The sequence below is a fragment of the Schistocerca americana genome, chromosome 1, assembly GCF_021461395.2.
Source record: "Schistocerca americana isolate TAMUIC-IGC-003095 chromosome 1, iqSchAmer2.1, whole genome shotgun sequence".
Lineage (NCBI taxonomy): Eukaryota > Metazoa > Arthropoda > Insecta > Orthoptera > Acrididae > Schistocerca > Schistocerca americana.
Window position 1 is genome coordinate 1229465473 of NC_060119.1, and position 14256 is coordinate 1229479728.

The 14256-nt window shown below is 42.0% G+C and overlaps 1 protein-coding gene across 2 annotated transcripts in view; it reads right to left on the reverse strand.

Moving 5' to 3' along the window:
• LOC124619985 (arylsulfatase B-like) overlaps nt 1-14256 on the reverse strand; it is a 136179-nt gene that overhangs the window by 60642 nt on the left and 61281 nt on the right. For both annotated transcript variants that reach the window (XM_047146659.1, XM_047146651.1), the window contains one exon: nt 1425-1584. Coding sequence is in view for 1 of the 2 variants with exons in the window: in XM_047146651.1 (XP_047002607.1) it covers nt 1425-1584 (160 nt within the window). In the remaining variant the exon portion in view is untranslated. The remainder of the gene's footprint in view (nt 1-1424; nt 1585-14256) is intronic.

Below are 14256 nucleotides of genomic sequence, written 5' to 3' on the forward strand. Positions count from 1 at the left end.
CTGGAAAACCCAATTTATTATGACAGTCTCTCCATTTCGTAATATGCTGATAAATACAGACTCAAGGAATATATTACAATATACCGCACGCACAGAGCCGTTCAAGCAATTACTCTTTCTGCACTCCCTACGTGAATGAAATGGGAAGATTTGTCAGATGTAGAAGTAACCTCAGGTGTGCTCCAGGGAAGGGTGTTGGGACCCTTGCTGTTCAAGGTGCAATATTAATTACCTTGTAGAGAATATTAATAGTAACCTAAGACTTTTTGCAGATGATCCAGTTATCTGTAATGAAGTTCTATCAGAAAGAAGTTGCATAAATATTTAGTCAGATCTCGATAAGATTTCAAAGTGGTGCAAAGATTGGCAACCTGCTTTAAATATTCAGAATTGTAAAACTGTGCACGTCACAAAACAAAGAAATGTAGTATCCTATAAGTTTAATATCCATGAAGCACTGTTAGAATTGGCCAACTCATACTAATACATGGGACAAGAAATGGCATGATCACATAGGATCAGTCATGTGTAAAGCATGTGGTAGACTTCAATTTTTAGTAGAATACTGGGGAAATGCAGTCAGTCCACAAAGGACATTGATTACAAATCACTCCTGGGACCAGTTCTGGAATATTGCTTAATTTGTGGGACCCCTACCAAATAGAACCAACAGGGGATATAGAACTTATACAGAGAAGGGCAACACAATTGGTCACAGGTTTGTTTGATCCTTGGGAGAGCGTCATAGAGATACTGAAGGAACTGAACTGGAAGACTCTTGAAGATAGACATAAACTATTCTGAGAAAGTCTGTTAATGAAGTTTCAAGAACTGGCTTTCAATGATGACTCTACGAATATACTACAACGACCTACTTATCGCTCACATAGGGGTTGTGGGGATAAGATTAGAATAATTACTACATCCATAGAAGCATTCAAACAATCATTCTTCCCACACTCTATGAGTGAATGGAACAGGAAGAAACCCTAATAACTGGTACAGAGCATCGTACCTGATGCCATGTACCATGCAGTGTTTTGCAGAACATAGATCTATGTAGATGTAGAATATAATGTACTTAATGATACACAAAGTAATGCATTGCGATCCAGCCCCCGCCCCTCAATGATTGCTCCCTCTTCTAGTGTTATCTTCCAATCTTTGCCCTCATTCACTCTGAAAGAAGAAAATTAGGTTTACAAAGGCTTATTATTTACAGGATGCTGTTATTTCTATCAGGTACAGGATAATTTCCTCTTAACTCATCAGATACAGAGATTTTTATTACAGTTACTCTCATTCATGTATGCTGTATTGGATTTTATTATTTATTATGTAAATTTCATTATTATTTACATAAAATCTTAAATGGTCAGCATCATGACTATGAACAGCTCATGTCACTTCTTTCTGCCACTCACCAGTAGTGATGGGGTAACGCCCAGTGAGTAGTGCAGATCGTGATGGAGTGCAAGATGGCAAAGTATAATGGCGAGTCAAAACAACTCCTTGATATGCCAAAGCATCAATATTTGGTGTCTGTATTTCATCCGATCCATGAAATCCAACATCATTCCAGCCCTGTAAATTATTCAAGGATTCACAATAGTGCTATTTAATATGATTACTATTGCCTTACTATAAGAAGACATATTTTGAATATTGTAGTCTGTCATTAGTAATACTTGGTTTATGTGATAGTAATCTGGGGTGCAAATATTGCCTCAGTTAGCATACAGTTACTTCAAAAACAGAAATGAATTACATAAATGCCTATGTAATAATGCAAGAATATATGAGGGCTGATTAGATACTAAGATTTCAAACTTGTTTTAACACACACAGACACACAAACACGCATGCGCAAATGTTCACTGAGTAAGAGAATAAAGATTTTTATGGCTAACTACCTCACCTTCGTCTGTGGAAAGTCCAGGACATTGTTGTTTTACTCTTTTCTGTGCTACACTTAAGCTGAGTGACGGATAATGTAAGTCATCCCTTCTGGTAGTATTGGATTTATGAATGTTTCTGTTGTTTCTGAATTGCAAATTGACTCTCGATAAAAACTTCTCAAGACAGTAAATGTAATGCGAAACTTCTGAGTTTACCCCTGCTGCTCCTATTTTGTTAGGAGAACAAACAAGGCCTCAGTCACCTTGGACAACATTTGGCTAATCCTATCTGGTTACAATAATCAGATATAAAATTGCTCATTTTGGAAGGACATGTGTAGCAGTTGTGGTTATTGTTCAGAATTGGCTGGTGGTTAAGATACATGTTATGTAATATGTGCAAAGAGATAGAGGGGCTGGCCAGTACTTACCTCAGCTCAGTACAGCCGATAGATACACATAAAACAGAACCGAAAATTTACGTTCCTAGCTTAAGGAACAAATGTTCCTTCATCGGGGAGGAGAGAGGGGAAAGAAAGGGAAGAAGGGAAAGGAGATTCAGTTACTCACAACCCAGGTTATGAAGCAACAGGGAAAGGAAAATAGGGAGGGTAGCAAGGATGGAGGCATGGTTGTCAGAGGGAAGCCAAAGATATTCTACTGTAAGTACTGTGCCAGCTTCAAACCAAAGAGGATGCATACAGAAGTAAAGAGGTATATAGTATAAAGATAAACACAACTATGTAGGATGAAAAGATGCGTGAATGGCTAAAGAGGAAAGGGAAAGAGGAGAAGACTGAAGAGTAAATGGGATTGAGGTTGTTTAACGTAGGTTCAGTCTGGGGGGATGGCGGGATGAAAGGATGTGTTGGAGTGCAAGTTCCCATCTCCGCAGTTCAGAGGGACTGGTGTTGGGTGGGAGAAGCCAAATGGCACATACGGTGTAGCAGGTTCCTAGGTCCCTAGAATTATGCTGGAGGGCATGCACCCCTACTGGGTATTGGGCATCTCCTAGGCGGACAGTTCGTCTGTGTCCGTTCATGCGCTCAGCCAGTTTAGTTGTTGTCATGCCGATGTAAAAGGCTGTGCAGTGCAGGCATGTCAGTTGATAAATGATGTGTAGTTTCACATGTGGCCCTGCCTTGAATTGTGTATGTTTTACCAGTAGCGGGGCTGGAGTAGGTGGTTGTGGGGGGGGGGGGGGGGGATGCTTGGGGCAGGTTTTGCAGCGGGGTCGGTTACAGGGGTAGGAACCGCTGGGTGGAGAAGGTAGTCTGGGAATATTGTAGGGTTTAACAAGGATGTTACGGAGGTTAGGGGGGTGACGAAAGGCAACTCTGAGTGGTGTGGGGAGAATTTTGTCAAGGGATGATCTCATTTCAGGGGTTGACTTGAGAAAGTCATATCCCTGGCGGAGTAATTTGTTGATGTTTTCGAGGCCAGGATAATATTGGGTGACAAGGGGGATGCTTCTGTGTGGTCTGGGGGTAGGAACATTGTTGTTGGATAGGGAGGAATGTATTGCTCCGGAAATCTGTTTGTGGACAAGGTCTGCAGGATAGCTGCGGGAGAGGAAAGCATTGGTCAGGTTATTGGTGTAATTGTTGAGGGATTCGTCACTGGAGCAGATACGTTTGCCACGAATACCTAGGCTGTAGGGAAGGGAGCGTTTGATGTGGAAAGGATGGCAGCTATCAAAGTGAAGGTACTGTTGTTTGTTTGTGGGTTTGATATGGACAGAGGTGTGGATGTGAGCTTCAACAAGATGAAGGTCAACATCCAGGAAGGTGGCTTGGGTTTTGGAGAAGGACCAGGTGAAATTCAGATTCGAAAAGGAGTTGAGGTTATGGAGGAAATTAAGGAGTGTTTCTTCACCATGAGTCTAGACCACAAAGATGTCATCTATGAACCTATACCAGGCCAGGGGAAGCAGCTGTTGGGTCTTCAGGAAAGCCTCCTCCATGCGGCCCATGAAGAGGTTGGCATAGGACGGAGCCATCCTGGTTCCCATGGCCGTTCCCCTGATTTGTTTGTAGGTCTGGCCTTCAAAAGTGAAGTAATTATGGGTGAGGATGAAGTTGGTAAGTGTGATAAGGAACGAGGTTTTTGGAAGATCTTCGGGTGGGCGTTGGGAGAGGTAGTGCTCAACGGCAGAGAGACCATGGGTATGTGGGATGTTTGTGTAAAGGGATGTAGCATCTATGGTGACAAGAAAGGTTTCAGGTGGGAGAGGAGTGGGAATGGATTTGAGGCATTCTAGAAAGTGGTTTGTGCCTTTGATGTAGAATGGGAGTCTGCGGGTGATAGGTTGGAGGTGCTGGTCTACCAGAGCTGAGATATGTTCGGTTGGGGCTTTGAAGCCTGCTACAATGGGACGGCCAGGATGGTTCTCTTTGTGGATTTTGGGTAATAGGTACAAGGTAGGGGTACATGGCTCAGGTGGAGTGAGTATGTCTATGGAAGCCATTGTGAGGCCTTGTGAGGGACCTTGGATTTTTAGGATTTTTTGCAGCTCAGTTTGGATGGAGGGAATGGGATCCTGGGTAACAGCTTTGTAGGTTGAGGTGTCGGAGAGTTGACGCAGTCCTTCTGCCACATACTCCACACGGTCAAGTACCACAGTTGTGGAGCCTTTATCCGCCGGGAGGATGACAATAGAGGGGTCTATTTTCAGCTCCTTAATGGCACGGGATTCAGCTGGGGTGATGTTGGGGGTTGTCGGGATGTTCTTCCAGAAGGACTGGGAGGCAACACTGGATGTGAGGAATTCCTGAAATGTCTGCAAGGGATGGTTTTGGGGGAGGGGAGGAGGATCCCTTTGAGAAGGCAGTTGGAACTGTTCTAGACAGGGTTCAACACTGGGTCTAGTATTTGGGGGCTGTGTTTGGGTAATGAAGTGATATTTCCAGTTGAGGTTCCGGGTGAATGAGAGGAGATCTTTTACCAGGGCAGTGTGGTTGAATTTAGGCGTGGGGCTAAAGGTTAAGCCTTTTGATAGAACAGATGTCTCTGGAGGAGAGAGGGATCTGGATGAGAGGTTTAGGACTGAATTGGGACTGGTGATATGTGGCATTTGACTGTGGTTATAGTTGAGATTTGGTCTGTGTGGGGTATGTGCTGGGATGGGGAGACTGAGTAGGGTGGCTAGGCTAGGTTTGTTGGCTATGAGGGGGTTTGTTGAAGGTTCTGTTGTGGTTGGTGTTTGTGAGGGATAGGGAGAGGGACCCCACTTCTTAGGTGTTGCACTAGCACTGTGGATAGTTTTTTCAGGTGGTGTGTGGCATGGAACTCAAGTTTGCAGCTGGCTTCTAGGATGATGTTCCTGAGTGTGTTCTCCAAGCAAGGGTTTGAGAGGTGGAGGACTTTGAAGAGAGGAGCTGTTGGGAGTGGTGGTTACATGAAGTAGTGTAGAGATTCAGGACAAGTTGGGTAAGGGCTAAGGATTGAAGGTTCTGGAAGTCCAGGAGAGACTGGTGGAAGGAGGAATTGCACCCGGAGATGGGAACTTTTAAGGTAAGCCCTTTAGGGGTAATTCCAAAGGTTAAGCAGGACCGGAGGAAAAGTATGTGGGATTGCAGTTTGGCTATGGTGAATGCATGTTTCCGGAATGAATGTAAATAATGTAGTATAGGATTAGGGTACATAGTGGGTAACTGGTGGGTAGGGAAATTAAATAACTAAAGTTGAAATAGTAATCATAAGAAGGAATAAAACGCGGAGGGAAGGACGAGAAAGAAAGAAATTGTGTTGGTAACGTTCAATACCAAAGGAAGACCACTAAATAAGAAAAATACGGAAAAAATTGACCAGACCAAGCAAGTATGTCCAGATCAGGGGAAAAGAACACACGTTGCTTAAAAACAGAGATAGCGAGTGGCGAAAAAAAGATCGCGCGTGCCGCAAAAAAGATCGCGCGTGCCGTAAAAAAGATCGCGGGTGGCACAGAAATGTCCCAAAAAATTTTCTTGTGGCAGAGAAATATAGCCAATGGCACAAAAATATCGGCAGCAACAAGAAATCGACGGAAATGGATGATACTGGTAGGTGTGGAAGAGATTGTTGGCAGTGATTGTTGGCTGGAAAACAGCGGATAACGAACGTTAAAACTATGGAATGTTGAATAAATAAATCAATAAATAAAAAAGAGAACAGGACTATAAACGGAACAAGATAATAGGAGGAAGATGAAACTAGCACAGTTGGTGACGAAAATATTTATTTATGTAAATATAAAACACTGAAGAAGAGAAAGTGTTAAGATGACAGACGTAAGTGATACCTAACAAAAGAGACAAAACAATGAAGGATGTTGACCATATAGGTGATCTAAATGATTAATGGAAAATCTCAAATGAGATGTGAAACAAATACTAACACAGAGATAGAGGGGCTGGCCAGTACTTACCTCAGCTCAGTACAGCCGATAGATACACATAAAACAGAACCGAAAATTTACGTTCCTAGCTTAAGGAACAAATGTTCCTTCATCGGGGAGGAGAGAGGGGAAAGAAAGGGAAGAAGGGAAAGGAGATTCAGTTACTCACAACCCAGGTTATGAAGCAACAGGGAAAGGAAAATAGGGAGGGTAGCAAGGATGGAGGCATGGTTGTCAGAGGGAAGCCAAAGATATTCTACTGCAAGTACTGTGCCAGCTTCAAACCAAAGAGAATGCATACAGAAGTAAAGAGGTATATAATATAAAGATAAACACAACTATGTAGGATGAAAAGATGCGTGAATGGCTAAAGAGGAAAGGGAAACAGGAGAAGACTGAAGAGTAAATGGGATTGAGGTTGTTTAACGTAGGTTCAGTCTGGGGGGATGGCGGGATGAAAGGATGTGTTGGAGTGCAAGTTCCCATCTCCGCAGTTCAGAGGGACTGGTGTTGGGTGGGAGAAGCCAAATGGCACATACAGTGTAGCAGGTTCCTAGGTCCGTAGAATTACGCTGGATGGCATGCTCCCCTACTGGGTATTGGGCATCTCCTAGGCGGACAGTTCGTCTGTGTCCGTTCATGCGCTCAGCCAGTTTAGTTGTTGTCATGCCGATGTAAAAGGCTGTGCAGTGCAGGCATGTCAGTTGATAAATGACGTGTAGTTTCACATGTGGCCCTGCCTTGAATTGTGTATGTTTTACCAGTAGCGGGAGTGGAGTAGGTGGTTGTGGGGGGGGGGGGGGGATGCTTGGGGCAGGTTTTGCAGCGGGGTCGGTTACAGGGGTAGGAACCGCTGGGTGGAGAAGGTAGTCTGAGACTATTGTAGGGTTTAACAAGGATGTTACGGAGGTTAGGGGGGCGACGAAAGGCAACTCTGAGTGGTGTGGGGAGAATTTTGTCAAGGGATGATCTCATTTCAGGGGTTGATTTGAGAAAGTCATATCCCTGGCGGAGTAATTTGTTGATGTTTTCGAGGCCAGGATAATATTGGGTGACAAGGGGGATGCTTCTGTGTGGTCTGGGGGTAGGAACATTGTTGTTGGATAGGGAGGAATGTATTGCTCGGGAAATCTGTTTGTGGACAAGGTCTGCAGGATAGCTGCGGGAGAGGAAAGCATTGGTCAGGTTATTGGTGTAATTGTTGAGGGATTCGTCACTGGAGCAGATACGTTTGCCGCGAATACCTAGGCTGTAGGGAAGGGAGCGTTTGATGTGGAAAGAATGGCAGCTATCAAAGTGAAGGGACTGTTGTTTGTTTGTGGGTTTGATATGGACAGAGGTGTGGATGTGAGCTTCAACAAGATGAAGGTCAACATCCAGGAAGGTGGCTTGGGTTTTGGAGAAGGACCAGGTGAAATTCAGATTCGAAAAGGAGTTGAGGTTATGGAGGAAATTAAGGAGTGTTTCTTCACCATGAGTCCAGACCACAAAGATGTCATCTATGAACCTATTCCAGGCCAGGGGAAGCAGCTGTTGGGTCTTCAGGAAAGCCTCCTCCATGCGGCCCATGAAGAGGTTGGCATAGGACGGAGCCATCCTGGTTCCCATGGCCGTTCCCCTGATTTGTTTGTAGGCCTAGGAGATGCCCAATACCCAGTAGCAGAGCATGCCCTCCAGCATAATTCTAGGGACCTAGGAACCTGCTACACCGTATGTGCCATTTGGATTTTCCCACCCAACACCAGTCCATCTGAACTGCGGAGATGGGAACTTGCACTCCAACACATCCTTTCATCCCGCCATCCCCCTAGACTGAACCTACGTTAAACAACCTCAATCCCATTTACTCTTCAGTCTTCTCCTGTTTCCCTTTCCTCTTTAGCCATTCACGCATCTTTTCATCCTACATAGTTGTGTTTATCTTTAGACTATATACCTCTTTACTTCTGTATGCATCCTCTTTGGTTTGAAGCTGGCACAGTACTTGCAGTAGAATATCTTTGGCTTCCCTCTCACAACCATGCCTCCATCCTTGCTGCCCTCCCTATTTTCCTTTCCCTGTTGCTTCATAACCTGGATTGTGAGTAACTGAATCTCCTTTCCCTTCTTCCCTTTCTTTCCCCTCTCTCCTCCCCGATGAAGGAAAATTTGTTCCTTAAGCTAGGAACGTAAATTTTCGGTTCTGTTTTATGTGTTTTATGTGTATCTATCGGCTGTACTGAGCTGAGGTAAGTACTGGCCAGCCCCTCTATCTCTTTGTTAGTATTTGTTTCACATCTCATATGAGATTTTCCATTAATCATTTATGTAATATGTGTTCCGTCAAATACCCAGATAATGTTTTAATATTAGCATGAGCGTAGGGAATCTCATCCCAGGATGAATCATATCAGAATTAAATATGTTATTAGACTCTTGTAGTATGATTTCATAATTACAGTTTCAGAACCATCCTCTGCAGAGGCATTAATACTTTCTACACTTCATCCACTAGTAATTAAATGTTATTACTTAGTCAACAAGACATCAATGGAAAAAGGAGAGGTTTTATTATCAGCTAATTGATACAAAGTAAAAATGTGGTTGGCCAGATGCTTTATGCAAATAATTCCCTCTGCAAATCTACTGAAGATATGGAAGGAGGCAAAGGCAATTACAGTGCTTAAACCAAGGAAAGCAGAAGATGATCTAAAGAACTTTAGCACTCTCTTTCTACTGTGTACAACCTATTAATGATTTGAGAGGGTTTTGGCCTCAAGACTAATGCCACTTACTGAAAAGGTGCTGCTGGTGGTACAAGTTGGTTTCAGGAAAAATAGAAGCTGTTGTGAACAATATTGATGCTGACCACATACATAGGAAGATGTGTCCAGTATGCAATGAAGACAGGAGTATTGCTGTTCAATCTATCCACCAGCTAATGACACAGTCTGGAATCAAGGGCTTTTACGAAAACTTGTGAGTCACAACATAAACAAATGCTAAAGATCATGAAATATATATTAATGGAAAGAACTTATAGAGTCTTTCTGAGAGCTAAGGTAGGCACTGTCAGAACATTTCACAATGGCCTACTTCAAGGTTCACAGCTCACCCCCCTACTTTTCAATTTATATAAATGAGATTTACCAAACACGCAGCTACACACATTTGCCTATTCCAATTATTTAGTAGTTGTCACACTATCAAAGTCATTTGAACAGCTACAAACTACCATGAATGTTAATCTACATACTCTTCACGAGTGTTTACCCAATGGCACTTGAAACCAAATACTTCCAAATCTGTTAGTATCACTACGCGTCTCAACAACAAGGAAGCTAACAGGAAGTTGAGCCTTAAACTCAATGGAGAGCCAGTTTAACATAAAAACACCTCTAAATACTTAGGAGTTGAACTTCACCATACACTTTTGTACAAGCACCACATAGAAGAACTGAAATCGAGAAAGTCTATACTAGCCAAACTAGCAAGCAGCTCAAGGAGAAATGATGCAAACACACTGCACACATCGTGTTGGCAGTCATACGTAGCACTGCAGAATACTATGCCCCAGGACAGGCAATGAGTGCCCACACAAAAAAAGTTGATGTGAAGCTCAAGGCATCAACGAGGATCATCAATGCCTCGCTGAAGCCCCACAACTTGGCTACCAGTGCTATCCAAAATCAGACCACCAAACATGAGACAAAAAATGCAATAAAAAAGTGTGGAAGAAGATATAAAACTAATTAGATCTCCCAATTCATTACCATTTACACACAAAGGATTGACTGAAGTCAAAGATGTCACTCCGGAAAACCATCCAAAGATCATAAGACTTTGAGGAAGAAAGGGATTGGCAGGAAAACTAGCAAAGAAACATCCCGCAAAATGGATACCTTATTGCTGACATAACCAGACAAGTTTCTGGTTTTGATTTTCCAAGAAGACTCTGGACCAGATTAGACAGAATATGGACTGGAAATGGTCCCTGTAAAAGCTTAATGACAAAGCAGGATCTTGAAAATGATCCTTTCTGTGAATACAGTGGACTTCAAACTACAGAACTTATTTTCAATTGCTCAATTTATGGTTTCAAAGGAGGAGGAATTAAGGCCATCCACAGTGCCTCCAGAGAAGCCCTCCAGTGGCTAAGTAATCTTCAGTGTGCTGTTTGACTGTAATGTGTACATTGTACATCTTACCTCATTAACAGGCTTTCATTTGGTTTACAAAATGAAGAAGAAAGGGGCTTACAAGTGGCAATGCGCGAGTTGGACCATGATTTCATTGCAGTATTTGTAGATGGCCAATGCAGCAAAAATACAGCAAATGGTGAATGTGTAACATTTCAGTGCAGCTGCTCTTCATTTTGTTTAAAACAATGTTGGAGAGAAGTGATGATTTGTGAACTATAAACTGGGAATAGGTGTGACTTTTAGAAGTAATAGGCCAAGTGCTAAGACTGACAATGAATATTAACAGTGATGATACCACTGGGAGTGTTGGAGATGCCAAAATGAAGGACAACCTGACTATAAATGTTGATTCCAAAAATGAATCAAAAAATACGTCAAGTAACAGCAACTTAAAAAGTGAGAATAATGAACTTGAGGAACTGCTAGCCAGCTCAACAATGGTGCTCTTTCCAGCAGCAGAGAAAGAGGTGGCATAGGTAACATACCACCCCAATTAAACAGTTAAAATCCACTGGGTTACACAAGATCGCATTCAGTGTCCTCGACAAACATATAAAGAACATAAAAACCCCATTAACAATGATAATTAACAAATCTTTCTGTGCTGGCTGCTTTCTTGAATGCCTGAAACAAGCAAAAGTAATACCAGTACTCAAAAATAGTAAGGCAGAAAATGTAGAAAACCACAGACCAATTTCTTTTTTATCTTGCATTTCCAAAGCAATATAAACCATAAAGAAAAATAGACTAATGAAGTATCTACATAAGTATGATCTTCTATGCAATGAATATTGCATGAAGAATTTGGTTCCAGGCCCACAAGAGGTACATAGCCATCTATATCATAGTATACTAAAGTGTATTTGAAGCAGTAGTTGAGGATGAGAATGCAACAGTTTTTTTTTTTTTTTTTTTGTCAAAATCATTTGACACAGTTGACTACACAATGTTACTACATAAATTGGAACTATAAGGATTAAGGGGTAGTGCAAAGAATTGGTTTAAGTAATACTTGGAAAACTGGGTACAAAATGTTGAAGTCTCACATATTCTATTATACTAGTGCTGAAACACTTACCAGATCTGAAACATATTAATAGGGGCATCCCCAGGCAACTGTATTGGGCCCAGTCCTCTCCCTTATATAGACAAATGATTTCCCATAGTGTCAGATAAGGGAAAAAATACTACTTGCTGATGACAGCACAGTAGCCATTACAGACAAAGATTCAACACAGTTAACAGAAAAATCCAATGAAGCTCCAAGAGACTTCCACTACTGGTCATTAAGGAATAGAGTAACTTTAAACATGAAAAAGACAATCTGTATAAACTTCCAACTAAATAAAAAACCTCAATGATCCTACACTGAAAGTAGACAACGATGTGCTAGACTATGTAGCTGGTGACAAATTATTGAGGACGAATGTAGACTGTTGGTTGAAATCGACAGAACATGTGAGAACTTTGGCAGAGAAGCTACCCTCTCAGCTATGAGGGGATGTGCAGAAGGTTAGGAGGTTACAGTAGAAGCGGTGGACAATAGTAGCCCAAGGCAGCAGTAGGAAGTGAGCAGGGTGGAGAATTTTTTGAGGTGGCATTGTCCATGTTCCCCTAGTTCCTGGAGGGCAAGAGTTTCAATGCGTGTTATGGGTTCCAGGATTTTGGAATTGCATAGCAGAATTTTACAAATGGAAAGAAGGTATTGCAAGGAGGCTTGGGCTTGATAGGTATGGTTTGTAGGACTATGTTGGTGAGGGCTAAGGACATAGCTGACAAATCCTGTCTCGCAGATCTGCTATATTTACCCCACCCTCCAAAACTCCCTCCCACCACCACACAGAATCCCGAAACAGGGTAATGAACCTTTCTTCCAAAAGCCTTAGTCCCACAAAAATTTCAGCCCTTTCCAAAGGCATCATCTTTTGCCCCACTCCCAAATTCAATCGTGCAGGACTTGTTAAAGACCTTCTCCCGGTCCCGACAGTGGAAACACTTTTTCGCCACCAACACTACCAAATCGGAATCAAACAAAGACCAGTGTTGAACCCTGCTGACCCATTTGACTCCTCCATCCAACCCTGACCCACCCGCACTGCTCCCAAATCACCTCCTGTTAACTTTCCAGTATTTCTTAACCTCAAACCTTTATTTTATTTATTTATTTACATGTCAAGTTCCGTAGGAACAAATTGAGGAGCAAATCTCCAAGGTCATGGAATGTGTCAGTACATGAAGTTAAAACATAAAAGTAATAACAGATAAAAATAAAATGTTTATGAACCCAAAAAAAGTAAATGCAATCAACAATATAACATAAGAATCAGCTTAATTTTTCGAGAAACTCTTCAAGAGAATAGAAGGAGTGACCCACGAGGAAACTCTTCAGTTTCAATTTGAAAGTATGTGCGTTACTGCTAATATTTTTGAATTCCTGTGGTTGTTGTTGTTGTGGTCTTCAGTCCTGAGACTGGTTTGATGCAGCTCTCCATGCTACTCTATCCTGTGCAAGCTTCTTCATCTCCCAGTACCCACTGCAACCTATATCCTTCTGAATCTGCTTAGTGTATTGATCTCTTGGTCTCCCTCTACGATTTTTACCCTCCACGCTGCCCTCCAATGCTAAATTTGTGATCCCTTGATGCCTCAAAACATGTCCTACCAACCGATCCCTTCTTATAGTCAAGTTGTGCCACAAACTTCTCTTCTCCCCAATCCTATTCAATGCCTCCTCATTAATTACGTGATCTACCCACCTTATCTTCAGCATTCTTCTGTAGCACCACATTTCGAAAGCTTCTATTCTCTTCTTGTCCAAACTGGTTATCGTCCATGTTTCACTTCCATACATGGCTACACTCCATACAAATACTTTCAGAAACGACTTCCTGACACTTAAATCTATACTCGATGTTAACAGATTTCTCTTCTTCAGAAACGATTTCTTTGCCATTGCCAGTCTACATTTTATATCCTCTCTACTTCGACCATCATCAGTTATTTTGCTCCCTAAATAGCAAAACTCCTTTACTACTTTAAGTGTCTCATTTCCTAATTTAATCCCCTCAGCATGACCCGATTTAATTTGACTACATTCCATTATCCTTGTTTTGCTTTTGTTGATGTTCATCTTATATCCTCCTTTCAAGACACTGTCCATTCTGTTCAACTGCTCTTCCAAGTCCTTTGCTGTCTCTGACAGAATTACAATGTCATCGGCGAACCTCAAAGTTTTTACTTCTTCTCCATGAATTTTAATACCTACTCCGAATTTTTCTTTTGTTTCCTTTACTGCTTGCTCAATATACAGATTGAATAACATCGGGGAGAGCTACAACCCTGTCTCACTCCTTTCCCAACCACTGCTTCCCTTTCATGCTCCTCGACTCTTATAACTGCCATCTGGTTTCTGTACAAATTGTAAATAGCCTTTCACTCCCTATATTTTACCCCTGCCACCTTCAGAATTTGAAAGAGAATATTCCAATCAACATTGTCAAAACCTTTCTGTAAGTCTACAAATGCTTGAAATGTAGGTTTGCCTTTCCTTAATCTAGCTTCTAGGGTAAGTCGTAAGGTTAGTATTGCCTCACATGTTCCAACATTTCTACAGAATCCAAACTGATCTTCCCCGAGGTCCGCTTCTACCAGTTTTTCCATTCGTCTGTAAAGAATTCGCGTTAGTATTTTGCAGCTGTGACTTATTAAACTGATAGTTCAGTAATTTTCACATCTGTCAAGACCTGCTTTCTTTGGGATTGGAATTATTATATTCTTCTTGAAGTCTGTGGGTATTTCGCCT